Source organism: Drosophila persimilis, unplaced genomic scaffold (genome assembly GCF_003286085.1).
Source record: "Drosophila persimilis strain 14011-0111.01,24,50 unplaced genomic scaffold, DperRS2 tig00000766-arrow-arrow-pilon, whole genome shotgun sequence".
In the NCBI taxonomy this organism is placed as follows: Eukaryota; Metazoa; Arthropoda; class Insecta; order Diptera; family Drosophilidae; genus Drosophila; species Drosophila persimilis.
In genome coordinates, this window is record NW_020825350.1 from 692,958 (window position 1) to 720,835 (window position 27,878).

At 50.7% G+C, this 27,878-nt stretch overlaps 3 protein-coding genes across 6 annotated transcripts; 1 reads left to right on the forward strand and 2 right to left on the reverse strand.

The window, feature by feature from the left end:
• Window positions 1–26,470, forward strand: LOC6600358 (centrosomal protein of 162 kDa). Of its 2 annotated transcripts, none has more exons than XM_026992577.1 (7): window positions 1–1,327; window positions 21,227–21,881; window positions 21,948–22,161; window positions 22,252–22,904; window positions 24,769–24,965; window positions 25,022–25,310; window positions 25,405–26,470. In XM_026992577.1, exons 1-7 carry the CDS (start codon window positions 521–523, stop codon window positions 25,515–25,517), a joined length of 2,928 nt encoding a protein of 975 aa, XP_026848378.1. In that variant the 5' UTR covers window positions 1–520; the 3' UTR covers window positions 25,518–26,470. The 2 variants fall into 2 exon arrangements, with proteins under 2 accessions (XP_026848378.1, XP_026848379.1); XM_026992578.1 differs by having other exon boundaries at window positions 25,022–25,174.
• Window positions 1,685–5,781, reverse strand: LOC6600362 (carboxypeptidase B). 3 transcript variants are annotated; one of them, XM_026992579.1, is made up of 4 exons: window positions 5,763–5,781; window positions 2,950–3,414; window positions 2,723–2,876; window positions 1,685–2,642 (listed from the first exon to the last, which is right to left on the reverse strand). In XM_026992579.1, exons 1-4 carry the CDS (start codon window positions 5,764–5,766, stop codon window positions 1,880–1,882), a joined length of 1,386 nt encoding a protein of 461 aa, XP_026848380.1. In that variant the 5' UTR covers window positions 5,767–5,781; the 3' UTR covers window positions 1,685–1,879. The 3 variants fall into 3 exon arrangements, with proteins under 3 accessions (XP_026848380.1, XP_002025486.2, XP_026848381.1); XM_002025450.2 differs by lacking the exon at window positions 5,763–5,781 and adding an exon at window positions 5,145–5,167; XM_026992580.1 differs by lacking the exon at window positions 5,763–5,781 and adding an exon at window positions 3,621–3,681.
• Window positions 9,100–11,867, reverse strand: LOC6600361 (zinc carboxypeptidase A 1). The gene is made up of 4 exons (XM_002025449.2): window positions 11,486–11,867; window positions 10,593–10,940; window positions 10,150–10,513; window positions 9,100–9,868 (listed from the first exon to the last, which is right to left on the reverse strand). Exons 1-4 carry the CDS (start codon window positions 11,865–11,867, stop codon window positions 9,100–9,102), a joined length of 1,863 nt encoding a protein of 620 aa, XP_002025485.2.
• Window positions 26,471–27,878: the final 1,408 nt, after the last annotated feature.

Below are 27,878 nucleotides of genomic sequence, written 5' to 3' on the forward strand. Positions count from 1 at the left end.
GGAAAAAATGTTTTGAGGAACAGGCACACAGACGGCCATGCAATTTATTTTCGATCAGGTGCTCGCGTCCGGTTAATCTCGTTCGATACCACACAGAGTGCTAAATTCGTTGTACACACATTTATTCCACATAAAAAACTCTGGAAGGATATAAATTAGAGGAAAGCAGACACATAGTTGAGTAGTGAACCCAACACACGCACACGCGAACGCACACGAACACAAACACTACCACGAACACTAACAGAAGCACGCACACACACGCGCTTCAGGAGCGAGACAAACGTAGAAAGGATAAAAGAACAGGAAAGAGGAAGTGGGCGTGACATACGCCAGAGGCTGGTCGTCAGCTCCTTCCTCCCTCCCACCCACCAACCCACTACTGCTGCTCCTGGATATAACGAGAGGTCAGAGGAAGAGGGCGAGACATAGGACAGAGTAGAGGCAGAGAGGACTCCCTGTACCTTTGCCTCTTTTGGACCCAAGGCTGCATCCAGCGACGACTGACTGCTGCTGGGCCATGTCCAAAGTGCTCAGCCCACAGAAGCGGCAAACAGCAGTCCGTTGCGTCGGCATGGCCATGGGCATGAGCGTGGGCACAGCGGTGGCGGCCGGAGGCCTGGACGAGGACCTGGAATTCAATAGCAGCAGTTCGATCATCGATTTCCTGGCCAAAGAGCAGGACTGCGGTGTTGACGCCGACCCGGAGAGCATCTTTCAGGAAGTGAGCCGTCTCTCCGACAACACCGACACCCGCTCTGTGGACGAGCTCCTGCAGGAGGCGGAGCGCCTCATCCAGCAGCAACTGCGCCTGGGCGGCCTCTCCACGGATACGGTTCGAAACAGGCTGAATGCTCACGTGAGTGGCGCTGCCGACGATGGCGGAGGTGGCGACAGCGAGTGCAATGGCGATGCGGGCCAGGGGAAGGACAGGGCAAAGTCCCAGAACCAAACCCCAAGCCATACACCCTCGTCCTCGCCACAGTCTTCACCGCACAGCAGCATCCGGCTGAACACTCGCTTCACGCACCGCATTGAGCATTCTCCTCCCAAGCCGGGCGGACCTGTTAGGGCTCTGCCTGTAAGCAGCCATTCCAGGCCCAAATCAAAGTCATCAGCATCCTCAACGCCGGCACAGACGCCCCACGAGCTGAACGGCACCTTGGACAGCCAGTCCGGATGCGAAGAATTTGCCGCCTTCGTTGACAATCTGCCTTCGGAGTCGGTCATCTCGGAAGAGTCCACGCCCAAGGACATGCACAACACCACTGCGGCGCTCGCTCAGCTTCAGTCACAGCTGGACAACACCGACGATGATGAGGACACGGTAAGTGGATATCTAAGTTTTGTATATATATTTCCGGGTTCTGGGAAGGTTTGTTGGAAATTTCCGCTCATTTCGGGAGTCCCTATCTCTCCTTTCTTCATGGGGATTCTGTTTTAGGTACATCTTAGTAGTCAAATGTGGCTTCAGCCGTTGGTATGATCTTCGCGGGTAGGTTTCCTGAGACTTCTATCTGATCTTCTATCTGCTATCTGCTATCTATCTGAGCAGCTCCTTCCGACAGACTCCCTGCCGTACAAGTCCCATTTCCAGTGGGTTCTCATATCGGGTGAAGCTACAAGCCCTCGGGCTTGATAAGTGATCGATCGATAGGGAACCAACAATGAACGAATCGTGGAATTAGTTCTGTTCCGTTTTCTATGAATAAATAGCTTTGATTTTTTTATTACCTGCCGCACAGGATGAAGGACACGCACGCACACAGGTACACACTCACACTCACACAAACATAAATAATTAATCATCAATCACTGGACACAATTCACACCCATTCAGACAGACACCCATTCCGGGAAAGGACAAGAGGCGCAGAGATTATCCGATGGCCTGGGCCACCGTCTCGGCCACGGTCCAGCCCTCGAGGGCCGTGTCCTTGATGAACTTGGGGGGCAGCACGAAGCCGTAGGTGCCGCGATCGCGCAGCTCCACGGTGTACACGTACTTGACACCGAGGGCCGCCCGACTCCAATCATCGGAGCCGCCGCCGGCAATGCCCAGCACCTCGTGGGTGACCGCTGATTGATAGGTGCTACCGGTTTTCTGGGCAATACGCTGGACGGCCGTATTGCCGACCCGCTGCAGCACGCTGGCATCCTTCACCTTGACGGCCTTGTACGCCCATGGATAGACGATCATCTGTCCGTAGCTATGGTAGGTTAGATACGCCTCCAGGTTGTACTTGCGCTTGGCCAGGAACTCGGTTACGACCTTCGTCTCCGCCTCCGAGGCGGGGCTCGAGCCGCGGTACGTGTCGCTGCAGGGATTCGTCGAAGAGCCGTAGCCTGCCCATCCAATGTCAAAGTTGCGATTGAGGTCGACGCCCAAGCAGTTGGAGCGTCGCGAGGGCGACCGATTCTTGCGCCACAGGCGGTTGGTGGTGCGGGAGTACTCGTAGCCATCGGGATTCATCACGGGCATGATGTACCAGGTGAGGCCACGAATGTGAGCCGGCTGGTTCTCCCAGTTGGACATAAGCTGGTACAGGATGAATGTCACTGTCGCCGGGCTGATCCACTCGCGGGCGTGGATGCCGCCGTCTATCCAGATCTTCTTGTACTCGCGTGGATTCTCTGAGATTCTGAAGCACCGAAAGTGAAGCATACTTGTAGGCATATTGTTGGAGAAAGCGGCAAGCCCCTAAACGGAGGATGCACCTACCTTAGGACCTTCAGGTCGCGACCCTCAGCAGTCTGACCGATTGTATAAAGACGGACAATGTTCGGGAACTTGCTGCGGATCTCCCTCATGAAGGCATAGATGGTCTCCAGATCGTGGTAGTCCTTCCAGTGCATGCTGCTCCTCGCGGCCTTCTCTGCGGGTTGAGGATTCGAATAAAACATCTCGTTCCTCTCTCTCCACCTCTCTACCTCTTCATTTGAACTTACTTGATCTCTGGCCTTGTTCCGGGGCGGTGGCATTGATCCCATCCAGGTGCTCCTCGTCGATCAGTGCCTGGACATTCTCGGACAGCACTTGTGCATCCAGGCGCTGAGCATCGAGGAAGGAACGCGCCGCCTTCAGCTGCTCCTTGCCTATGGATATGTCCAAAAACTTTGAGTTCTCCTTCCAGATGTTGCCCCCGAACTTCTGCTCGAGCACCTGTCCCACGGGCACTTGGCGCTGCATCGCCTCCGATATGTTGTATATCCTCCACAGCTGCGCCTCGTCATACCTCTGGGGTATTTCATTCACGTCCAGCGCCATCGCCATCGCTTGCGTATTGTTCATAATCTGACCACTTGCCAGGGCTGATGTGATGGTTGCTGTTGCTATCAGCTGCAGCAGCAGCAGTAGTGGGGCTGGCGCGGGGCGTGGTAGCGTCATGGCAGCGTCCCTATCAGTCGTAAGAGCTGGGAAAACAAACAGAGTGTTATCAGTTCAACTCTCGGTCTGGGACTGGGTAGGTGATGCGATGAGAAGCCTGTCCTAAGTAATTGCGTTTCCTTTTAGCTGATTCTGCCTACAGTGGTGCCCATTCGATTGAAATTGCTTCCAGTGCAACCCAAGGAAAGCGATACTCAAAGGCAGGTGCCTTATATTTAGAGTACACTCTTACACCGCTTCTATTTTATCCGAAATGGTGATTATTCGAACCAATCTTTCTTTAAGCTAAACGAGAAACTATTTGGGAATGGTTCTGCCAGCGCTGGAAATTCTTTTTCGCGTTGAAACACCCAAGAGTATGACTGTTTTGATGAGAATTTGGCCTGTGCAGGGGAAAATTCGAATTAAGAAATGAAACTTGCGATAATCGAAATTTGAATGGAACCAATCGAACCCCCGTCCGAATGAGGGCTTTGGAACGAACTGCAGAAATTACTTATGTATGTATAAAAAAATAAAAAAAAGGCACTGTCTCTTTGCGCTTAAATTGAGTGTGTAAAGGTCGTCTAATTGTCGCACAAAAACAAAATATATTTCCGTTCCATTGTCCACGACATCAGCTATCGTACATATATGTACAAATGTCTGTATGGTACATTTGTATGTATGTATACTGTGTTGTATTTGGGTCTAACTGTTTTTCAGTCGTGCTTGTTTCAAGTAATTATAGATAGTGGATCATTTTGTGGCCCATTTTCGATTTTACAATTACGAAAAGTTGCCCTGAGAATTGCTGGAGCTTGAAGATCTTTCTGCCAGACACGGTCACAGTCCCCGCAATGTTCCCCATGTCGCATGTTTGCCCAAGTTCATTGTCGAAATTTGCATTTAGCTTTTACGGATTCCACTGACGTTCGATTGTTGGGTTCCGCTGTGGCCTGGGCTTCGACTTGGGATTGGTGATTGGTGATTGGGGATTCGTGTTCGGAATGGTTCTGTTCCTCTTTGAATGTGATTTGAATGCACAACAGCCCGCTCCACACGCTATTGGTTGGGCGAATGGAATGGCGCATTAGTCGGGGAGCATACAGCCAGTGAGCTCGACCCTGATCTAGATCCAGGAATGGAAAACTATCAGCAGCCGATCTCCGAACCTTTTTTTTTCACGTAATTGTGCTAATTTCCCTGTCCCGTATATGGTTTTTTTAGTTTGTTTTTTATAGATGCGTATTTGTTTATCTGTGTTTATTTTCCTTTTTTTATTGCCATGCAGAAAGTGGCACTTCGGAGCACGGGGTCTCCGAGAACAGGTTCTCTCGGACAAACTTAGCACGCAAGTCGGCTTCGGACTCAGTTTCGGAGTAGGTTTCGGCGACGGCGTCGGGCGAGGTTTCGGATGAGGTTGTAATTGCCTCGACCTTCGTTCTACCACAGAGACCGCTTTATGCTGCCCCAGTCCCAGACACTGTGCCAGAGCCAAAACGCTTGACCTGGTCCTGCACTTTCCACGAGCGGCCAACAAAAGGAAAACCCGAAAAATTGAAACTCGTTTCGGGAGGTAAACCTGTTTTGGGTGTCGGATCCCTTCCCACTCCCACTCCCACTGCCACTGCCACTCCCACTCCCAACCCCACCCCCATTCCCGTTACATGTAAATTCGCTTCCTCATCCGATCACACTTCCTATCTGCCACCGATCCCTGCCGCCTCCCTGCCGCCCCCACGCACGAGCGAATTTCATTTGATTTGTAGCTTACTCTTTGTTGTTGCTCTTCCAGGGGGGGATATGCACTCTCGGTGCTGTTGCTTTTGCCGGCTGGACTCTGGGAGAGAGCGAAAGAGAGTGTGCTTTGCGTGCGTGCGTACGTACGTGCCTGCGTGCGTGCGTGCCTACTTTTGTGCGTGCTGTCGTGCGTGCGCTTGCGTGTTGAAGAGAGCGCTGTGTAACGGGATGACAGGCTGACACCAGACTAAATGCTGCGTTTGTATGCGCTTCAATTTTTATATTGGCGCTCTGCCAGAGATCAGTGCGGGGGGAAAACGAAACAACGAAAAAAACAAAAAATACAAAAAACAAAAAAAAAAAACAAAAAAACGCCAAAACCGAGAATTACTACAGCAGCGAAAAACCGAAACACACACACACACAAGCAAGCAAAAAAAGCAAATCTGTTGTAAAAATTGCGCTGAACGACAACCGATCTTGGAGCGATCGTCGCGTACTGAATGGGACGACAGTCGCAGCAGCAGCAGCACCAGCAGCAGCAGCAGCAGCACCAGCAGCAGCGGCTGCGCTTTACAGGCAGGTGAGCGCAGAAGCGCCAGCGTCGTCAGCGCCAGCGTCAACAGCGGCAGCGAGAGAGTCACACACTTACGCATAAAATGAACATCTATCTCTGTCTGGCCTGCATGGTGGGATGGAGGAATGGTGGCTAGGCTGTGTCTGTGTATGGGAAGCGAGAGAGAGAGAGAGAGAATCCAAGCCCGAGTCAGAGTGCAGAGTGCCCACGCCCACGCTGCAGTACATCTCTGCCAGACTGCAGGGTGAAGTGCATTAACAGCCGGCGGGCGACATTGACATTTGGTGCCGTCTTCCGCACACATAAAGAAAAAAATGCATCGATGCGGAGCTGCCAACTTGCCGATAAATTGCCAAGACCTTCCCGGATCGATGTGATTCAGAGGAAAAATCCAGTCATTAATCTCTGATTCGGGGAAATCTACCTCCAGGCTCGCCTCCCCATATGTGTTGATGTTTGATGAGTGGCTAATGATTGCCCGTTCACTAAAGAATGTATGAGGTCAGAGTGCTGTGTGACGCTTATCGCTCTTCTCAAAGGTTTCTCCGCGGGATTAAGGAACTTCCCATTCTTCCCTCTCTCTCTCTCTCACTCCTTCACGATGTGCGATTGAGCTGACTTTTCGGTTTGCGTTTACAAACATTACAAGCACAAAGACGTACACACCCAAACGTTGAGTGTGCTGCTGTAAATTTGATTTAATTTATTTACCTCTGAGAATCGCTGAACGCATCGCAGTTTTTATACGCGGTACTTGGATAAGCACAAGGGTATGCTAAGTCCCTGCAAATGGGAGACTTTTTCGTCCCAACCATCCGATGACCCCATAACAACTGTTTCTCAACCCACTTTTATAGGATCAGGACTAAAAATAGAAAAGTAATGGCCAATGCCCTTGGTCTCAGATTCGATTAGCTCTAACAGCTCTTTACCATCTTTACGTCTTAAGATGTACCCTTTTTCAGAGCCTGATGGTCTCAGACTAAGTGCCGGGTATTTCATTGTCGAGGCGGCTCTCGACTGTCACGTTCTGTCTTGCTGTTGTTGTGTGGAAGGCAGCGCTGCTCAATTGTCACACACACACACGCACAAGCCTATTGTATCAGTTCATGTGTGTGTGTGCTGTATGACGGGGCAATTTTTGACCCACTTGGCGAGATTTTACTTTCTTTCGCCTTTGATGTGGATGATGATGATCAGGCTGGGGCACCTTCTCCAAGACCACCAACACCACCTCCGAGTCCCCCCCTCTACTACTCCCCCACTTGAGTCTTTAGCCTGGGGGCACTGTCGTTATTTATTGTTTTTTTTTTATTTTATTTTTAATTTTTGTTGGTCAGATTTTCACTTTTAACCCTTTTTTGAGAGTGGACGCCACAATGGAAGATTTTTTTCAGTGCACCACTTCTTTTGTGCCTTGGTTTGGATCGTTGATTGCCAGATACAGTCTTCACCCCATATGACACACATTCTTTTGTGACTCGGACTTTCTTCTACTTCTGCAATTGATTCTCCAATTCTTCTCTGAATGTCGGTACAGTGTGTAAACGCTATGAATGACACATGTACATGTATGTACTATGTATTCTTAGCTAATAGCTGTTGCCATGGCTATGGCCGTACGCCTCTTCCACTGCTTCTTCTCCTCAGGCAGTGTTTCTGGTTTCGCGTGTAAATCACTTTCTTCGCGGGTCTTCGGAGCTTTGAAGCCGCTCGCTCGCCTGCGGGGCCTTTCGCTCCCGCTGCCGCTCAGCTCCCCATAATTTCTTTATGCATGCATAAATATACAAAATCAAATATGCAGCAAAATGATGAAAACAAAAACAGAAAACAACAAAAAAAAAAAAACCAATAAAGTTGAGCTTACAGGTTTTTATAACGCGATTGAAAGTGAAAGTTTCTCCTCTGTAGCTCTGTCTCTCTCTCTCTCTCTCTCGCGCGCGCTCTTTGACAGCTTTCTATTGGTGTGTTTGCTGAACATTCTTGTTCGCCATTTGGCTCGTTTACATAACGCCAACCGTTAATGGGGGCTTCAATATGCGCGATTGCGAAATCCTAATCAGACCCCGAGCCATAAATCATGGCCTGTGACCCGGGGTCGCCCTCTGGCTCCGACTCCGACTTTCCGAGCTTTCCATGCTGCGGCCCATCGAGAACGCTTCAAGTGGAGCTTGTTTTAGCACAGTTGCAGAAACTGTTCTATGGCTAAAGCTTTGATTTGTACGATCCGCCCTAAAGTAGGCAACGGTTTCTCTGAACTTTTTGTCTGGTATTAAATGTTTCGATGCTCATTTCTCAGCACTTTAAGCTCAGAAGTGGATTGCGTATGCACACATTTCTAACTAATTCAGAACGGCTCTACTCTATTCCGCTACAGTCTCTCTGATATGTCTTGCATCTAATACATTTCTATTCATTTTTATACGAGTACATGGACACTTCCACGGATACGTCCACAGAGACAAAAATATTAAAAGTAAAACTCGTATCCATACCATTTTGTACCGATATTAATTTTCTAAATTTATTGAAAAATTTCATTTTTATTTACCTTAATGGGAAAATCTATTAAAAATCAACAAAGTTTATTTTCTTCGGTACGTTTTGGAATTTTCAATATGTACGTACTACGTGTTTATATTTCCCACAAAGTCACTCCTCAACTTTTAAATATCTAAAAAATTCTCAGGAAAGTGGCCAGTTCTTGGCTAAAGTTGTATATTTTGTACTTTCATTAACCCAAGAAATGTATGTCCCGCGCATCGTGCCCCCAGCGAATATGCTTACCATTAAATTACAAAAAAAAGTTGAAGTTCTTTTTGGGTGATATCAGCAACATTTTTAAGAGACATTAATGCAAAACATTTTAAAATTAAGCATTGAAATCGGCTTTTAAGAGTTTGGACGCAAAAAGTACTTCGATATCATGGTCAAGGATCAGTTTCAGTCAAGACATTATTAAAGAAAGGCATACATCAATATATATAGGTTTCACTAAGCCTTAGGTTTATGATATTGGTCAGTGGTAATAATCCAGTGGGTCCCTGTCTCAATTTGTTCTCTTATTTTCGACCGCGAGGATCGTGCAAGATGTGTCTGCCCCAACGACCTAGTTCAGATCTATTGTCGCATTCAGTTTGATAGATGGCAGAGTATTGGTCTCACTTCTATAATGCTCAGCGCGGGGCCCCCTAAATAGCTAGGCCTCCCCCGTCCCTATAACAAAGGGGTTCGTCGTAGCTCATGATCGACACTTGATCATAATACTAAACATTATAAATGTAATTGTCGCAATGGCTTAGAGTTAAGTACTTAATATTGTACTTTTGGATGGAGTTTGATTAAAATTGATTGATTTCTATTAAAAACCGATAATAAATTACTACAGGTAGGGGGGAAGACGGGGAGCTGCTCACTGCAGCTGCTGGGCGATGGTGCGCAGGAAGTCGTAGACCTCCTCGCCGGACTCCACAATGTAGTGGGGCGGCATGAGGTAGCCGTAGCGGCCCTGATCCTTGAGGAACACGTTGTACACGAACTGCGGCTCGATGCGGTCCTGCACCCAGTCGGCGGAGTTGCCCGGACGGGCTAGCTTCTGGCGGTAGCTGGTGCCCGTGGAGTACTCGGCCTGGTTGAGGCGCCGCAAGTTGAGCACCGCCTGACGGGCCGTTTGCTTCAGCAGGCGCTGATTCTCCGTCACGTAGTCGGCATCGCCCCAGGGATAGGTCACGGTCTGACCATAGCCACCCAGGGAGACGTAGCCCCCCAGATAGTCGCGCATGCCCAGCAGGAAATTGCGCAAAGCACGCGTCTCTGGCTCGGAGAAGCCCGAGGCTCCTCTGTATAGATTCTTGCAGGGATTGCTGGTGGATCCAGCCGCACCCCAGCCGTGCTCGAAGTTGCGGTCCAAATTGACGCCGTAGCAGCCGCTGGCGCTGTCATAGCCCCGATTCTTCGTCCACAGGCGGTCCGTCTGCCGGGAGTACTGGTAGCCGTCGGGATTGGCCAGCGGCAGGAAGTACCAGTCGATGCGACGCATCAACTTCTCCAGCTTGCCGTGCTCCCAGAGGTGGGTGAGCTTGGATATAGCATAGGTGAGGGCAGCGGGACTGAGCCAGTCCCGGGCCTGCAGACCAGCGTCCACAAAGATGGCCCAGTTCTGAGGATTGCCATTCGACACCCTAGGAAAGGAAAGGAAAGCAATACCAGATGTGAGAACTATTCCACTGAATGATAGGTATATGGCACTATATATTGATATAGATTCAGAACACTGCCCCATCGTACAGATCGGTGGATATCTAAATGGTCAGTAATTGAATTGATTTTGTGTTTGATTGACAGAGTATGAATATATTTCGGTTTGTCTTTCAATGGATAGCATCCACTGATTGGATACTTCTGATTGGGTCGGCAGATCGGCCGCAGGGGAAGATCGGTGCCATGCGAGCACTGTACCCACCTGATTACCTCCAGTGGGCGCTTATTGCGGGTCACACCAATCTGAACGATCTCCACCAGCTCCGAGTGGGCTTCGAGCTGCGCTTGGAGGAACTGCTGGATGTCGCCGTGGTCGTGGTAGCGCCGCCAGGTCATCAGCATGCCCTCGCGCTCGAGCCAGGGCCGCGACTGATTTTGCTGGCCATCGAACAGACCCTCCAGCGAAGGCACCTCTGCGTAGGTCTCGTCGATGGCCGCCTCCATATCGTCGATCATGACGTTGTAGCTGAAGCTGAGCTTCTGCATGAACTGGCGGGCAGCCGCCACGTTTTTCTGCTCGATGACTATGTCGATGCCATCCTGGTTGATGTTCCACACCTCGCTGCCTGCAAGGGAGATCACAAAGAAGACACTTGAATCCGGACAGTCAGTTGGAGGGTTGGGGGGCAGGGATCGGGGAGCTACCAAAGTGTCGCCAGAAGGCTCGAAGCTGCGGCTGGCTCAGCCGCGTCTCGTGCAGCTTCCACAGCTGATGTCCGTAGTAGCGCTGGACGGAGGAGCTGTTCCTGTACCGGCGATTGATCTGGTAGGAGGAGCTCGGCGATAGGAAGTCGAATCGCCGCAGATCCATCGGTGACAGCCACTGCAGACTTTCGAATGTGGTCTCGTACAGATCGCTGCCATTGAGTGACCACAAGGCCAGCGGCAGTTCGGACAGCCCCGAGAGATCCGACACGGAGACACTCCGCCAAAGCACCAGCTGGCCGAGGCTGGCGGGGACGTGGACATGGACTAGGGCCACTACAGTGAGCACTTTCAGCAGAATCGTCATCGCCATCGTCATCGCTTCAAGCCACACTTTAAGCTCCACTGCCGAAATCAGAACTGAACTCAGCCCCGAAAGAGGGTCGCGTTCTGGGGTCTCGGATAGCGGTTTCTTTAAGAATTCCATTCTCATGGATTTATGCTAAATTTATGCGTGACCTGACCTGCCCTGACCTCTCCCTCTTCCGAAATACCCTTTCCCCAAGGTATTTTCTGTTCGCTCCGAAGCTCTCAGACTCTCGAGACGTAAAAGATGATATGATCGTAGATCTACTAGGGGCTCGGGGCTTGGAATACCTATGGGAGGCCAATAGGGTATCCACGCTTCGATTCCAGCATTCGATCGTGCTCTCTTATTGATTTCTGGCGGCGCGCCGGCGGCTTGACAATTTCTCTTCTCTTGTTTGGCATCCGATGATCCGATGGATCGCAGAGCCCTCGGTGAGGGAATCGATTTATAATTGGACCCGCCCTGGAAAGCCTGGGATGATCGGGAAGAGGAAGTGGCCCTTCGCGGGTGTTCGTTCACTCACCAAACTTCTCCACCACCTCGTTGAACTCCGCATCTGGGGATCGGTGCTGCTCCTCTTCATCTTCCATGCTCCCCTCTGCACGGGTGGCATTGAAGTTGAGTTTCCAGAGCTGCCAGCCGCGGTAGGTCACATGGTTGGCATCCAGCTCGCTGCGCAGCTCCGACCTACGGCCGCCCGGCCTGGCCGGATCAGTGACGTCCAGGGGTCGCAGATAGTGCAGAAGTTGGCCCACGCCCCCTCCGAAGAAGGGAAGGCGGAGTCGCAGTCGATTGTCGGTGCGGGCCAGGTCGTAGCTCTCGCGCAAAGCCTGGACCGGGCTCAGTTCGAGCAGCCGCAGCAGCATACACGCCCCTGCCACCAAAGCCCATGGGTAGAGGTGCATGATTCTCTATCTCTACTCTGGAGCAGATCTTGTGGTTCGTAGTTCTTGGAGCGGATGGGGTGTGTGCCTGTGCTCGGCTGTGTGCGTTCGATTTGGCAGTTGAATTGGCTTTAATGTGTTCGATTTGTTGGCGAGCGTCAGCCTCCGTCCAGCTCCGACTAACGGCTTCTCTGCGATCTCAATTCTCTGTTCTTTGTTCTCTCTTCCCCCTTTCCCGTTTCCCGTTTCCCTGGTGCGCTCTCTGTTTCCCAATTAAGGCCATCCATCGGATTTGCATAGAACGATCCATGGAATTGGGCGATTTTGATGCTTTCGATTCGGCTTAATTCTGTTTGAAGTTTGACTTTTACTTTGGGCTGTGCTACTGCAAAACTGTTATACATATGTGGGTATTTACATCGTAGCGAGAGGAGGCAAGAAAGTTGTGAATACTGGTATGGGAAAGATTGTGTAAGGGTGTCGATGTTTAGAAGTATTTAATCTCCACACAAGCATATACATATACATAGACATGTACATATATGGTATATATGGCTGTGTATTCTCAGATACAGGTTTGAGGTATACTCCTATAGCTGTATCTATTGCATATACTCCAATTTTGAAGCTTCAGTATCACATCTGTACGACCTCATACATAATTAATTATTCATATTCTTGGTCATCTACTGATTATAACTCAAGTCCTATGGAATGAACTTGGAACTCGACCTTTAATCGAATTAAAGCGATCTTGGGTGATACAAAAATCTCTTTCATTCTAACGAAATGAAGAAGAATGAAGGAAAGAGAAATGGATAAATCGGGCAATCCCTCATTCTCACTCATTTAGTGCGTGCCTCTTCGTGTAAATGTTGTGCGAACGAGTCACTCATTCACTCAAAACTCTATCCGAGGTAGCATTCCATTTCATCCCATTCATTTGTTGATTCGAAATTCGAATACTATGCTATAAGACACTTGTTGTTTCTTTCATTTCTTTTAATAAACATTTCTCAGTCTACTTCGATGAGTTTTTTTGTGTTTGTTTGTTTGTTCAATTTTTCTAGTTACAAGTAGAATAAATTATTAAATAAATAAATAGTTTTCATATAAATAGAAAAAAAAAAGGAAACCCTAGGGTTGAAAAACAAAAACAAAAATATTTTTGCATTGAACTAGGTCCGGGCACACTTGGTGCCGGGAGAATGCATCCTAGTGGCGGCGTCGACTGGTGCCGCTGCTGTTCCTGGCCACCGCCTTGCCCCGCCCCTGGGCTATGGCGCGGGCGACGGTGTCGGCGAAGGTGTAGCCATCCTTGCCGTTGTACTGGATGAAGCGGGCGGGCAGGACGAAGCCGTAGCGGCCGGTGTCGCCCATCTCGATGGTGTATGCGTACTTGATGCCGGCGATGCCCTTGGCCCAGTCATCGGAGCCACCTGCGGCCGGATAGAGAGTGGTGGCCGAAGAGCCCACCGTATACTTGACGCCCGTTGACTTGGTTATGCTCTACAGAAAGCAGAGACCAGAGAGCAGAGAGCAGAGACCAGAGAGATAGTGTTAGTTAGGGTGCAAATAATCATCCACGAATTTGAGAATCTCTTACCGTGCCCGCCTGGCGTGCCACGCGATCCAGATCGGCTCGGTCCTGGGTCAGCTGGTAGTCGTATCCCCACGGGTAGAGGATGTACTGTCCGTAGCTGTGAAACGAGAGGTAGGCCTGGAAGGTCTCGCGGGGGAAGCCGCTGATGAACTTGGAGATGTAGAAGGTCTCCGGCTCGGAGAAGGCCTTGCTGCCGCGATACGTCTGCGAGCAGGGGCTGGCCGAGGTGCCCTTTCCGCCCCACTTGTAGCCAAAGTTGCGGTTGAGGTCGACACCGGGGCACTGGCGGCCGTGGGCACGCATGTTCTTGCGCCACAGCCGGTCGGTGGTGTGCGAGTACTCGTAGCCGTCGGGATTGGCCACCGGATGGATGTACCAGTTGATGCTGCGCATGTGCTCGGGCAGATCCTCCCAACCCTCCGCCAGCTGGTTGGCAATGAAGGTCACTGTGGCGGGGCTGATCCACTCCCTGGCGTGCATGCCTCCGTCGATCCAGACGCCGGGGTTGCGAGCATTTCCATTGGATATCCTGTTATGGAATTGTTTTCAATATCAATATCGATCTCGATCGTGTTGATTTATGGCCTCTTGCCCGCAACTTACTTGAGTATCTTCAAGGGTCGCTTCTCCACGGAGTAGCCGATGATCTCAGTGGAGCAGATGTCCGGGTAGGTCTTCGCCATGTAGTCGATGAAGCCGTGTATGTCCTCCAGGCGATGGTAGGCCTGCCACGTCAAGCGGTGTCCTGTGTGATTGAGAGTGGGGACTCTTAGCAACTTGGTTCATTCAACTTGGGGTCTAACAAACTCCGAACCCTGAGCCTCGAACCCTGAGCCTCGAACCCTGAGGCCCAAGCAACCCCCAGCTCTAATCCGATCCTGACCTTTCGACTTGTTCTTTCCGCTTCTCGTCTTTAGACGAACAGAGTGGCTATCGTATCGATTAAACAACTGCCGGTCTTGCCCTGCTCCTGAGCCTTCTCCTTTTTTGGTTTCGATGCGTGCCCTGGCACAGGGCACACGGCACGTGGCACGTGGAACGTGGCATGTTCCGGCCTATGGCCCATGGCTTCTATGGGTTCCTATAGCAAGCCCTTCTCAGTAAGTCTCAATCCAGCCCGAGGACGCCGGGTCCTGCCACTTTTCGCTTGATGACTTTTCACACGCCCTGCCCATTAAATGCTCGTTTGTGGCGACACCTAGTCCTGCTGTCATGCCACCCCTGTGTGGCCATAGACAGAGGACAGAGCCACCCCTTGCAGCACCTTTGCAGCGCCTTGAACCACCTGTCACTCACCCTTGCGGTTCTGGAGTTCGGCTATCTTCTCCGCCGGGGGATTCTCGACCTCGATGACGTGCTGCAGGTTGTCGATTAGCACGATCCGGGACAGATTGGCGGCACGGATATGGCGCTCGGCGGCGGCCAGAACCTGGGGCTTCAGCAAGTAGTCGACCTCCTGCTTCACCTCCTTCCACAGCTGTCCATCTGGATACAGGATACAGGATGGAGTGGGGGATTAGTGTGACATCCTCTCTGGGCTTGGACCCCGTCAAAGAAATACATACCATATTTGGATTGGAGCTCGTCTGCCAGTCGCTTGTCCTTGTCCGTCTGCACCACAATGCGCCACACCTGGGCGCCATCGTAGCGTCGCAGATGGGCATTGAAGGGGCTGTCCTCCGGCTCCTCCGTCGTGGACAGATCCGCCTGCTGCTGGAGCAGGAACGAGGCATTCACATAGTTCAGAACACTGTCGGCGACTTGGGGGGGCATCTGTGCCGGCTCAGGCTCGGCTTGGGGCTGTGGCAGGACCATGGGAATGATCGTGGTCAGCATGGATGGCTCCGCAGTCAGCTCTGGCTGGGTCTCCACCACAGCCGCAGCCACAGGCTCTGCTTCGGCCTCGACTTCAGCAGGCTTCTGTTCCACCAGGACCTCCTTTTCTGCTTCAGCTTCATCTTCGAGGGGTGCCTGCTGAACTTCCATCTCAGCCTCAGTCTCAGCCTCAGTTTCAGGTACAACTTCTGGCTTTGATTCCACTACAGGCTCTGGCTGGGCTGCCTCTGGCTCCACCTTGTTGTTCACTTCGGCGGCGTTCTGGACTTCTTCCTTATCAGCCGCTGATCCGGAATCAGCTTCGACTGTGGCCGCCTCGGGTTGCGGTTCCTTCTCCTCGACAGTGTCCACAGTCTCTGGCTGTTTCTCCTCTTCCGCGACTGCCTCGACGGCCTCGACGACCTCGACTGCTGCCTGTGGCTGCTCAGTCTCGGCCTCAACTTCAGCTGGAACTACATCTGAAGACTGGGACATCTCTTCTGGTTCATCTGCCAGGATCTGGATCTGTTCGGCTTCCTGCTCTGCTTCCTGTACCTCCTCAGGCTGGACTGCTGCCTGAGTGGAAGACTCCTCGCTGATTGGTGCGGCTTCAGTGGCTGGGGACTGGTCCTCCTCGACAGCCACTGGGTCACTGGATGTGCCCGTGGCCACCTCTGGCTCTGGTGGTGATTCCTTCTGCGGCTCATGCTGCTCCTCCTCCTCTGTGTGCTTGTCTTCTGTTGCCTCTGCGATCTCCTCGGGCACGAGGTGGTCCATCGCAGCAGTGAGGCCTTCCTCGATGCCTTCGACCATACTGTCCATCAGGGATGCTTCTGTGGTGTCCACCTCGTTCTCACTGGGCTTCTGCTCCTCTGGCTCTAAATGGAACTCCACTTGGGGCACCACTTGGGCCTCCGACTCAGCTTGAACTTCAGGCCCAGAAATCTTTTCCTCCTGCTCTGGCTCTAACTCCGGCTGAGATTCTGGGTGCTGCACGGCATCCTCCTGAGGCTGCTGCTGTTCTGGCAGGGACTCTTGCTCCTCTTGGGGCTTCTGCTGCTGCTCTGGCTCCTCCTGTGCTTGAACGGAGGCTGCTTCAGGATCCGCAGACTGCTCGACTTCCTTTTCCACTTCCTCAACGGCTTCGGCAATGACATCTGCAGCACTCTCTGTGGCTGGACTGGACTCATCCTCAGGGCTTGCAGCTGGCTCATCGTTGGAGGGCACGACCTCCTCCTCGTTCTCGTCCTCCTTCTCCTTTTCCTCCTCCGTGTCTTCGAGGGGAGCTGCCACTGGAGCCGTCTCTGTGGCTGTCTCCACGGCCTGCTCGGCGTTCTCCAGCTGAGCCTCCTGGCTGCCGGGCTGCTTCTGACTGGTGGCGACTGTGCCCTCAACCGAATGCTCCACCACATGCTCTTCAATCATCTCGGGCTGGATATGGACCTCTGGCTGGGACTCGGGCGCTGCTTCTGCGTCGGCTTCGGCTTCAGCTTCAGCTTCAGCCTCGGCCACGGTGATGTCGCTAGGAAGCTCCACGAGCTGCATGGCCGGGGTGTCGTCGCTCTCCAGCATAAGCATGTCCGAGCTTCCCGGAAGATCGGCGTCCGCATCGGGATCGGCATCGGCATCGGCATCGGCTACGGACCCGCTCTCGATCGTGTTGCGATCCGCTGCTCCCAGCTGGCTGGCCACCGACTCCGGAACCAGCATGTACATGTCCGAATCGCCACTGGCCGAGGCCAGGGAGGCCAGCTTCATGTCATCCACCAACAGATCGTTCTGTGGCTGCGTCTCCGAATGTGGTTGCATCTCGTTGGCCGGGGCAGGGGCAGGGGCTGGCAGCTCGTTCCGTTCGAGGGCCAGGCGATCCAGCGACATGGCCGCCGCCTGCATGGCCAGCAGGGAGCCAGCTAACGTGAGCAAGAGAATGGGACCGGGACTGGGACCGGGACCGGGACCAGTCCTTGAGGCACTACGCGATCTCCCGTTGTACATCTTTGCGAGATCTGACACTAAACCGTAATGAGACATGTCCCATTCGTGGAGTGTCGCTTTTATACCACCGCTGGGAAAGTATTGCCATTTCATTTTCGATATTTCTCTCAGCTGCGGCTGCCGCAGCCGCTGCCGCAGCCGCAGCCGCTACCGCTGTCAGCGGCCAGGCTAGCCAGCTTCTGCGTCGACATCAGCGTCGGCAGCAGCGGCAACAGCGGCAACAGCGGCAGCAGCACCAGCAGCGCCAGCGTCACTTACAGTGGGCTACCACAAAGCTGTTGTCCGTGTGTGCATGTGTATGTGTGGGGGGGCAATCGTGTTATGTATGTAAATGCGGCATGGCACACTCGTCTCGTTCCGCCCCGCTCCCCACCTATCTGCTGTGCTCGGCAGCTGCTCTCTTCCTTGTGGAGAGTCGAGTCCCCTGCTTATCGGCTGCACGAATCTCCAGCCCCATATTGTCTTGATCTTTTATGTTAATCCCCCATCCGATAGCAGGCAAATGTCGCCAACGCCAACGACAACGAAAACGACAACGAAAATGACAATGACAATCGGCATAACCATCGCCATCGCCATCGCCACGGCCTCCCGCTCTCGCTTTCTTTCGGGTCTCGGACTGGGTTTGGGACTTAGGCTGCACACAAAAATACCAAAATAACAAAATGAATTATCAAATTACCAGAGAAAAGATTATATTTCGGTTATTTTATTTAAACTTTCTTAATCAATCGAAACACAAAGATCAAACTAGATATAATTAAAATAGGTAATTATGGATGTATAGGACATTGGCAAATATTTCAATCGAAAGAACCTTCCTTCCTTCCTTCCTTCCCCATGAAACAGACGAAATATGGATCCTATCTGGAAACGTTCTGTTCTAGCTCCTTTCGGTGTGCAATTTACTGGGGCAAAATGGAAACCATTCATTGCCTTTCTTTACCAGTTTAGTGAACATTTATGCCAAGTATCTGCTTAAATGCTGTCATCTGTCATAATTATCGATTGCTCGACTTTCTATGTGCGGCCTGTGCACCCCCACCCTCTTGCCGTTACTCTCCTCTTATCATTCTGAATCTCCCTCTCCCACTCCGTCGCAATCTTCAACTGAATCTGAATCTGAATCTGATTCAGCCTCAATTTATAATCGATGTCAATTGGCAATTGCGTGTTAACTGCATTGTTGATTGTAGCTGGAATTGTTACTGGAATTGGGTAGACACTGGCAGTGGAGTGCAGCAGGACGGGCGCACCCAAAGGTACGTATCCATAATGATAATGATATGCGTATGTGTACATGTTCTGGATTGATTCCCGATCATTCATCTTTGGATGCGGATTCGGTGCGGCTTGGACAGTCATTGTCTGTTGTGTTGGCGCGCTCAAAAAGTTTCCAATTTGTGCTCATTGACATGATTTCTGAATAAACACAAACACACACATACATATACATATTGTATATTGTACATATAATAAATGCTCCACATCAGAGGCCACATCTTATGGCTCTTGCTGTTGCTGTTGGCTGGTGTTACCCACGCTCCTCCGCTCCTCTGCTCCTCTACTCCTCTGCTCCTCTACTCCTCTGCTCCTCTACTCCTCTGCTGTCTAATCAACCGCACCTCGTTCCGCGCGCAAACAATTGGCGCCGTTACCATTGCTGCTTGGTGCTGGTGCTGTTGCTGTTGCTGTTGCCGCTCCTTTCACTTTATAAGTAGAGTTTATCAAATGACAATTGAGGAAGAGCGAGAGTTCAAGTAATTGCAAAGCGGCAACACACAGACATACATAACAACAGCTGGAATTACCTGGGTCAAGTAGTGAAATTGTCCTTAATACGAGTACTGCTCGTACAGTCGGCAAGCAAGCCGCCTGTCGAATACTCAGTGGGTCTATGCGCACCTATGCGCAATCCAGGTCTACTCTTCAATCTTAAGAACATATAAGCTTATAGGCTATTTCATAGCCAAAAAGTGTGGATACTATTTGGACTATGATCCTTAATTTTCATCCTTCCATTCATCCACAACAACAACAACAGAAACCCTTATCACCGAAACTCGAGTCGAGCATCAATGTGCCGCATTATTTGGGGCAAGGACGTGCCCAAGGCGAGTCGAGGCTCTTCGTTCATCAATCGATCATCGATGGGGGTGGGGTGGGGATATGTTTTCGTGATCATAAATGATCTCCTCGTATGGCAACTCGTATGTAATAATCACAGGTGGAGTTCCGAGTCCCTTTATGTCCTCAAAATCGTTCAGAGACTTGGAAGGCATAGAAGAAGGAAGGATCAGGATCAGCATCAGGATCAACAGGCAGAAATATCCTGTAATTCACCTTAATTAGATCCCAATCGTGCATCCAATTAAAATACGGAATCTCAGAGATCGTCAGAGTTTCCCATTATTTGGCCACTTTTGTACATTCTTAGGGTCAGGAATTCTCTCTTTCTCTTTTATCGCGCTTTTCCACTGTTCAGCGCTGAAGGAGTTGTATTTTTGAATGATCGACGATTGTGGGATCACCCAGAAATGAGCCAGAACCGATTCGAAGACATAGCTTCGACATATTTATGTATTTCAAGTGAGTTTTAGAGTGGAAAGTGGCAGCGCAAAGCCAGAAAAACACTCCTACAAAACTATGAATGAAGTGAATGGGCGGGCGGTAAAAAACCAAAGCGCTTGTAGTTGTAGCTTGTAGCTCGAAACTTGAAGCTCCAAGCAGTTGGTGTCGCGGGCGGTGTGCGATGCTTTTCAGGTAGAATCCCAGTCACGGCGTGATGAAAGCGAGAGTGGGCAGCTGTGAGGCATCACCAACAGGGGCAACAGCGGCAACAGGGGCAACACGGGCAACAGCGGCAGCGGCAAAGCAATTGCTTAGAGTAATGTCAGTCAATCGGCAGGCGGCAGGTAAGCGCCGAAAAAAAACAACTTAAAAAACCGATGCACACATCGACGTACACCGAGAAACACAGTCCGGACGGACAATGAGCGATGGCAGAGGCAGTGCCTCTAACTTTCTTTCTTCTTCAATATTTTGCTGCTTTTGTTAGGTGCATTGTTTTTGTTGTTGTTGTTGTTGTTGCGCTGCTGCTGCTGTTGCTGTTGCTGCTGCACGCCCACATCATCACAATTATCTTCTTTTACCCTTGCCGCCGGCCAGTTGACAGTCGATAACATTTGACGAGGGTTGCGGCCAGTGGGCACAGTGGGCCACAGCCACTGATCAGTGGCCGAGAGCAGCTCACGAGAGCAAGTCTGTCAAAAATAATGATCCATATTGCGGATATGATATAGGCAAACCCGTGCCCTCAAGTCTGGCTCCTTCTCGATCCTCACACCACCATGGTGTGGAGGTGCAGTTCGGTGCTGCCTGGTCCGTATAGATTCGCGGCCATTTCAGAGCAATTATTACCTATTGATGGGATGTTTCATCCCAATCCAGCTTATCCAGGTGGTCCAGGCCACTCTGCTAATGTTCACGTAACTAGTCGTAGGTGCTCTGTACATAAATAGCATCAAATATAGGATGAGAACGATGGAGGAGCTTCCAAGGCGATAGGCTGGTCCTTGCATTTTTCATAGATTTGCTCCACTGTGCAACGGGACACGGAGTTGTCATTGTATTGTGGGTTTATTGTGCTGGCGACTGGTTTCGTTTTTTTTTCCCCCCCTACTTCGTTGCCTTGGGGTTTGGGTTTGCCTGTCGCGAGAGAGGATGGTTGGGTGCGAGGGCGAGGGCGATAGATAGACAGCAGGAGAAAGAGAAAGACAACGAGTTAGTAGTTGCACATGCAGACAAAGAAGAAACACCGAAGCAACGATGACAAGTATTAACGATTCTCCGACGCACCCGTCGATCAATAGCCATTTTGGGCAGTCCGTTTCTCGTTACTCGTTACTCGCCCACTTTCTCGTGCACGCCCAAAACTTACGATCTGTTTGCCATCTTCCCCTTGCAGATGGAGGAGATGACCGAGGCTGGGGAGGATGCGGCGCCCCGGCGCAACTCCACGCCCTCTTGGGCGGCGGCGGCGGTGCCGGCGAGGATCACTACCAGCCAGAGCCACACCCACATATATAGCCAGCCCATCCGGCCCATGGCCAGCTACAGCGAGAAGGCGGTGGGCAGCTCGCCCAAGCACCTGGTGAGCACCTTGACCTCGCCCATTGAGCAGATCGCCTGCAGTGTGTCGCGGGAGCATGCCCTCAAGCACGAGATCGAGCAGCTGCAGGAGCAGCTGAAGGACACCGAGGAGCGCCTGGCCTCGGTGCGCCTTCAGAGCGACTCGCTGTCGCAGACGCAGCGAGCGCTGCGGGACCACAACGGGCGCCTGCAGGAGGAGTCCGAGATGCTCAAGCTGGACGTGCAGCACCTGAACGAGTGCGCTGGGGTGCTCAGGTCGGAGCTGCAGGCGGCGCGCCGGGACCGGAGCGAGGCACTGCAGCTGCAGCGTTCGCTGCGGGCGGAGCTGGAGGAGGCGCAGCAGGAGCGTCGGCGAGCAGGCGAAAGCAAGGAGAAGGACGCCCGCGTCATACAGGATCTGCAGCGACAATGCCGCGAGATGGAGCGCATCCTCATGCGCAAGCACCCGGACTCCGTTTCAGCCCTGATAGGTGGGTTTTTCGGGTCTTCCCCTCCACAGCTGACTGTAACTTAATATCCCTTCCGTTTCCGTTTAGTGGCCTCCAAGAGTTCGGGACTCTGCTCGCTCAATGACCAGGAAAATGTGAACAGCCGCAAGCTGCTGGAGCAGCGCATCGCCCAGCTGGAGTCGGATGCCAAGGAGCAAGACCGCAAGGCCCAGCAGATCCTGGCCAACGTCCAGGCCCGCTTCAATTCGGTCCAGTCCAAGTACGAGACGCACATTGCCGACCTGGAGACGCAGGTCCTGAGGTGAGCTTCAGTTTATCCAGTTCAATCAGTTCCCCTCGATGCCTAATCCTCGCTGTGGTTCCCTCTCTCTCTCGTCTCTCTCTTTCTCAGCCTGCAGGAGATCAACACGAAGCTGAACGAGCAGATCGAGTCGCAGGTGCGCACCTTGGACCGGTATATGCAAAAACGAGCGGACAGGTTCTACAACAACTGCACTCAGACGGAGGCAGAGGCCGATGGCCCCACCACTGCCGCCACTGCTGTCACCACGGCCACAGGGACCCAGACCCAGACCTCGAACGGGACCCGCGACCACAGCACCAACACCATTGGCTGCCCATCGCCGGCGCTCCTGTGCCAGCAGCAGCACCACCTACACATGCAGCAGCAGCAGCACTCGGCCAGCAGCAGCACCAGCAGCACGGCCAACTCGACGCCAAATACATCGCGGCCCAACTCCAAACAGAGCGGCGCCAGCTCCACCACCCAGCGGCGGCCTATTGCTGCTAGCCAGCAGATGCCCGTGTCCAAGCTCCCGATCTCGCAGTCCGACTCCACGCTATCCGTGCTCAGTCACAGCCACAGCCATGGCATGGGACCGGGGCTGGCCAGCAAGGAAGAGTCGCAGCTTCTCAGCTCCGTGCGTGGCATGCGGGTCGACCTGGCCATCAAGAACAAGGCCATGCAGCGGCTCACTCGGGAGTTAGATGACTGCAAGAAGACCATACGGAAGCTGCAGCGGGACCGGGAGACCAGCAATCCAGGTAATTATCATTATCTGCCTCAACCCCCTTCCTCATCCTCCCTCCGTCCTGTTTCTGTCCTGTCTCTGTCTCTGTTTCTGTTTCTGCATGCGCGAGTCTGTGCTACCCCAATCCCCGCCCCCAATTTGGATGTGTTTGCTTGTGTTTGTGTCACTCGGTCGGCGATGGATGGCCGGTAATTTATGGACTTTCTCTGCTCGGCCGGCACGTACACTCGAATCGACTTGACTCCACTCCCGTTCCAGCCCAGCCAGAGTGCAGAGACGACAAATAAATTGCTGGAATAAATCATTGTATGGCTGTCGACTCTGTCGGCCTTTTGACCACTTTTTGCACTCGTTTCAAACGGCAATTGCAGCCAGCGAGCGACCAACAGCCAGCTGTAAGCCAAGCTAAGCTGCGCGAGCGTTAAGCGGCCAATGGCCAAGACCAAACACGTTTGCTAGCCGGCTAGCAATCTCAGTCCCAGTCCCAGTCCCACTCCCAGACCCACTCCCAGGCGATAGAGCTGGCTGTGACTGTGGCTGTGACTGTGGCTGTGGTAGTAGCAGTGGCAGTGGGAAACCTCAACCCAATCGCAGAGAGCGGACCGGACCGCATCTCGGGCACTTGGTTATGTCACCCGCTGCTTGTTGTCGCTTGTTGTTTACATTTGCTTGATTTGGTTTTGAATTTGAATTTGATTTGTTGTTGCTGTTGCTGTTTGAAAAAGAAAATTCGAAAGCGAAAGTCAAAGTCAAAGACGCTGTTTGGGTTTCGGGTCGGTGGACGATGCCGCTGACTGGGGATCGTCTTGGATGGTCTTGGATCGGTTCGGATCGGGTCTGTCCCCTGGTCTGTTGGCATGCGCACAAGTTTTATAATTTCATGACATGCTGGTCGCTGGTCGCTGGTCGCTCTGCTGGTGTGGTGCTGCCACAGAGAGGCTCGCATACCCTCGATATATCAGGCGATTGCAAGTTTGATCACTTCGTGATCACTGATCAGCAACAGCATTGCACTGATTTAGGTAGTCAGATGTTGATAAGACAAAGTCTCGTCGTGGAATCTCCCATAGAAAATATAATAAAATAAATAATAAATATAGATAAAATCAAATAAATCATAATCATAATACGCCATATATAGGGACTCCACAGGGACTCTCTGTGTTAAGAGATAAATAACAAAACGAATGTTTGCATCAACTTTTCAAATTAAATCTGAATTGGAAAGAGGCTGTCTTTCAGGAGACTCTTAGGTTTGTTTGATCTGCACAATATTAATAGGGTATAGCAGGCGTCGGCTTCCCCAGGCTGTCCTTTCTTTCTTGTTATTATTATTTATTTTTTTTGTAAGTGCGGCTTGTGGCTAATTAATGAGCCGTCGCTTTGTCAAATTTGTTTTGTTAATAATTGTAAATGCCAAAAGCGGACAACAGCAACAACAGCAACAACGGCAACAGCTGCAACCACAGCAACAGCAGTCGCATAAATAGCATAATCAGCGTGGCCACGCTACAAAATGTTTTAATTTCGTACGCGCGTGTAAAAATGCAAATCGCTCTTCATTTCTTTTGGCTTTTGACTGCCGCGATTATGCAATACATTTGTGAAAACTTCCAATCCAATTCAAAACGGAAACCACACAGCCCAATCTGGGCGGGCTCAATGAACCTTGGCACTTGCATAAGCTGGTGGGGCGGGGATTCACCCAATTGTCAGAGTTCTTGAACAATTAAGTCTGAATTGCGGATCTATTGCGGATAGTTCCAATCTTTCAATTCTTATCCTATCTGTTGTTGGTCCTTAAACTCGGAACTCTCTTTTAACCCTATGATTTTGACTCTTTCCCACATACTGATCGCTAATGTATTCATCCGCAGGCACCAAGTTGGATCTGAAGTCCCAGGCCAGTGGCAGCAACAGTGGTGCCTCAGGACAGCGGCGTTCCAGTGGCTACGATCACTATCCCGATCACATTCCGGCCGCCCCTGAAAGTCAGGCCCTAAAGGAGGCCCAAAACAAGTACCGTCTGCTGGAGGCTGATTACAAGACGCTTCACGATAAGCGACTCCAAGATGTAAGACCCACATAAATATTTACCCTTCATCTAATCCTCAAACTGATCTGTTCTAGTTGAAGACCCTCCAGAGTGCTCATGAGAGGGAGCTGGCCACCTGCAATGAGACCGTGCGAATCCTCAAGCAGCGCCTGAACGAGCGGGAGGAGGCCTTTGCCACCCAGAAACGGCGGAAGGTGCCCGTCGACTACTATGCGCTCAAGGCCAAGGTATACCCAACAGACACCATCTTAGCCCGAACCCAGAATCAGAACCAGAAACAGACCCAAATCCAAGACCAAACCCAGAAAGATAATCAAGACAAACAGTCGAACAAAATTTCGTTAGATTCAAGACCACATCGAGGTTTGATTGATACTTTCAACTTTAAATCACTCTTAAATCAACTTTAAATCAACTAATTTGGATCTGTGTTAACGTGGGTGTGTGTTTTTTACAGGTGTCGCTGCTGGAGCGCCGGCACTCGGAGCGGGAGGACCGACTGCACATGCTGGTGGAGGCGCTCAGCAAGGGACGGCTCAACGGGGCGCTCGAGGATCTAATGCAGGATAACAATAACAAATAGATATTAGAAGTAGCCTCTCGTTTTGGGAATCAATGTGAAACTAAATATTTAATAATCTCGAGCCAATCTATATGAGATAGGTTGAAGGATATGAAAGGAACGTTTTTATTTAGAGAGATAAATAATTAGCTATTTGCCATGTTCAATGAGTCGTCCGACAAGCCAGCCAAATTGTCCAGAGTCCGTCTAAAACAAAAATATAGGATTACGATCAACAACCATTTTAGCCAGAATGGGTGGAGGGACGGGGCTTACGGGGACCAGGCCCAGAACTGGGGATAGATTGCAGCTGAAAACGATCTTTAACTGATGATTCAATCAACTCAAATTGAATGGAACCAAGTTCTTCTGGAATTCAGAGCCCAACTGATCAAAATCTTGGACTAAATTAAGTGTGTTCAAAACAGAAAACAATAAAGCATAATGATAAATGATAAATGATCAGCTGGCCAACAGTTTATATAGACTTAAGAAGTTCCCATAACCTGGAAAACCCTTCCAGCAGCTGCAATCTAGCGCAGATATTTATACGTGTAATATCTGTCTGGGCCCCTGTCCTCTTTCTTCAGAGAATTTCAAAGAGAATAAAAGATCTTTAACATATAAATTATTGTATTGTAGTTCTTAGAGCAGACAAGAATAGTAATTTTAAATGTCAGTGTTTGAAAGTAGAAATTGAATTGTTCAAAGGAATACACACACACACACACCACGCACTCACACGCCATAAGAAGGAAAGAGACAGGCACAGAGACGCATGAAAAAGAAAGAGACAACCAGATGGTCCATAAAAGAGACCGACACCGTGGCTCATGAAATGAACAGTGCAGAGAGATGCGCCGCGAAAGTTGTACTAGCATAAGAACCAAATTATTGTACATAGAATACTCGCACCGAAATGGAAGCGATCGAAATTTGAATATTATATATTTGATTTGTATACCAAAGAAAAGAGTGGGGGACTAAGACAGTGAAACAACATTTACAACAACGTTTTACCAATGTGCAACAGTCGATTTTTTTTGTACCTAACCCATCTATTGTGTTTTTAAGGAACTTCTAGAGTTATTCATAGAGAACTTTGAAAAAGTTGATAAAAACGAAGCAGAACTAGACCCCAAAGACACAAGAAAACAATCCCCAGGAAAATTCGAGCCAGTACTCGAAAAAGGAAAACGAAAAAACCCATAAGTAGAAATACCAAAAAAATACAAATTCACAGTATTCCGAAATACAGCAATCGAAAAAGCCAAAGATGTGTTTTCTCTTCTCTCGCTTCTACCTTTACCTACCTCGCTTTACTACTACCATTCGATAATATTCCAAAAGACAACCATTTGCAGGAGCCCGCCCGCCTAGCCTGAAAGGTCCATGGTCTTCATCAAGGAGAATAGGGTGTCCGCCAAGTGCATCGATTGGGACCTGCTGCACTCGTTCGCACCTGCATGAGATTCACGAAGGACTACCTACCGACCGCTGAGAAAGAGAGCACGAATTTCCATCTGAGCGAAAGCAGCGAAGTCGAAACGCAAGGTCATTCATTGTAGTAATGTCCTTGTTTGCTCCAAGGATTAATGCACAAATGGGTTCGCCTATGGTTAACGGAGTGCTGCGTTCGCAAGAAGCAGCAGGAGGAGCAGGAGGGCCCCTTCGCAAGGTGACCCCGGAGAAGGCCAAGGAGCGCGTAAAGGAATGTGAGCGCAGGAAGGTGGCGTAGCAGCAGCAGGAGAGCGCTCGCTTTCGTAGCCAGCCCAAAGAAGCGTACCAGCTGAGGGAGCAGAGCATGAAGATGTCCGAGGGTGCGGGTGCCTGGATGGAGAACATCGAGGAGCGTCCCATGCCCCTGAACTAGGGGTTCGACACGCTGCGTGGCACTGTTTCGTATATCGACGTAAATGGGTCTCTAATGTTTATCCTTCGACAGATGCTCGGGACTTTTAGGAATTCCTAACACAGCCTTCCTATCCTTAGATAGTAGGTTGATATCTTTTGATATCGCTTAGTGTTAATGTGTGTGTGTGTGTAGGAAGATGGGTTGCTTACGGCACATAAACCGTCTTCAGTTTGGTCGTTGCAACTAGAACTTGAACCAGTTGGACTGCGGAGTGGGTATCCTACGATGCGTAAAGGAGGGTCTGAAAACACGGCGACAGCCTCTGATGATTGCGATGGAAGATGAGTGACAGACAGTTGTGGTACTGTTTCTGATGCTGACTTTATTGATAAAATTGATTCTTATTTATAGGTAACAAAAGGTACAAAAAGTGTTGAGTCTGTACAAATATGTATATGTTTATGTATTATGGATAAGTTCGTTGTCTGGTGGGAAACTACGTCATTTTGATGAT

Coding starts and splice junctions, on each gene's coding strand:
- LOC6600358 (XM_026992577.1), top strand. CDS start 521: ATGTCCAAAGTGCTCAGCCCACAGAAGCGGCAAACAGCAGTCCGTTGC. Junction 22,905..24,768: donor CCGGGAGACCAGCAATCCAG/GTAATTATCATT, acceptor ATTCATCCGCAG/GCACCAAGTTGGATCTGAAG. Junction 25,311..25,404: donor AGATTCAAGACCACATCGAG/GTTTGATTGATA, acceptor TGTTTTTTACAG/GTGTCGCTGCTGGAGCGCCG.
- LOC6600362 (XM_026992579.1), bottom strand. Junction 2,877..2,949: donor GGAACAAGGCCAGAGATCAA/GTAAGTTCAAAT, acceptor CTCAACCCGCAG/AGAAGGCCGCGAGGAGCAGC. Junction 2,643..2,722: donor CGCGACCTGAAGGTCCTAAG/GTAGGTGCATCC, acceptor TCGGTGCTTCAG/AATCTCAGAGAATCCACGCG.
- LOC6600361 (XM_002025449.2), bottom strand. CDS start 11,867: ATGCACCTCTACCCATGGGCTTTGGTGGCAGGGGCGTGTATGCTGCTG. Junction 10,941..11,485: donor CGAGGTGGTGGAGAAGTTTG/GTGAGTGAACGA, acceptor TTCTGCTGAAAG/TGCTCACTGTAGTGGCCCTA. Junction 9,869..10,149: donor CGCCCACTGGAGGTAATCAG/GTGGGTACAGTG, acceptor TTCCTTTCCTAG/GGTGTCGAATGGCAATCCTC.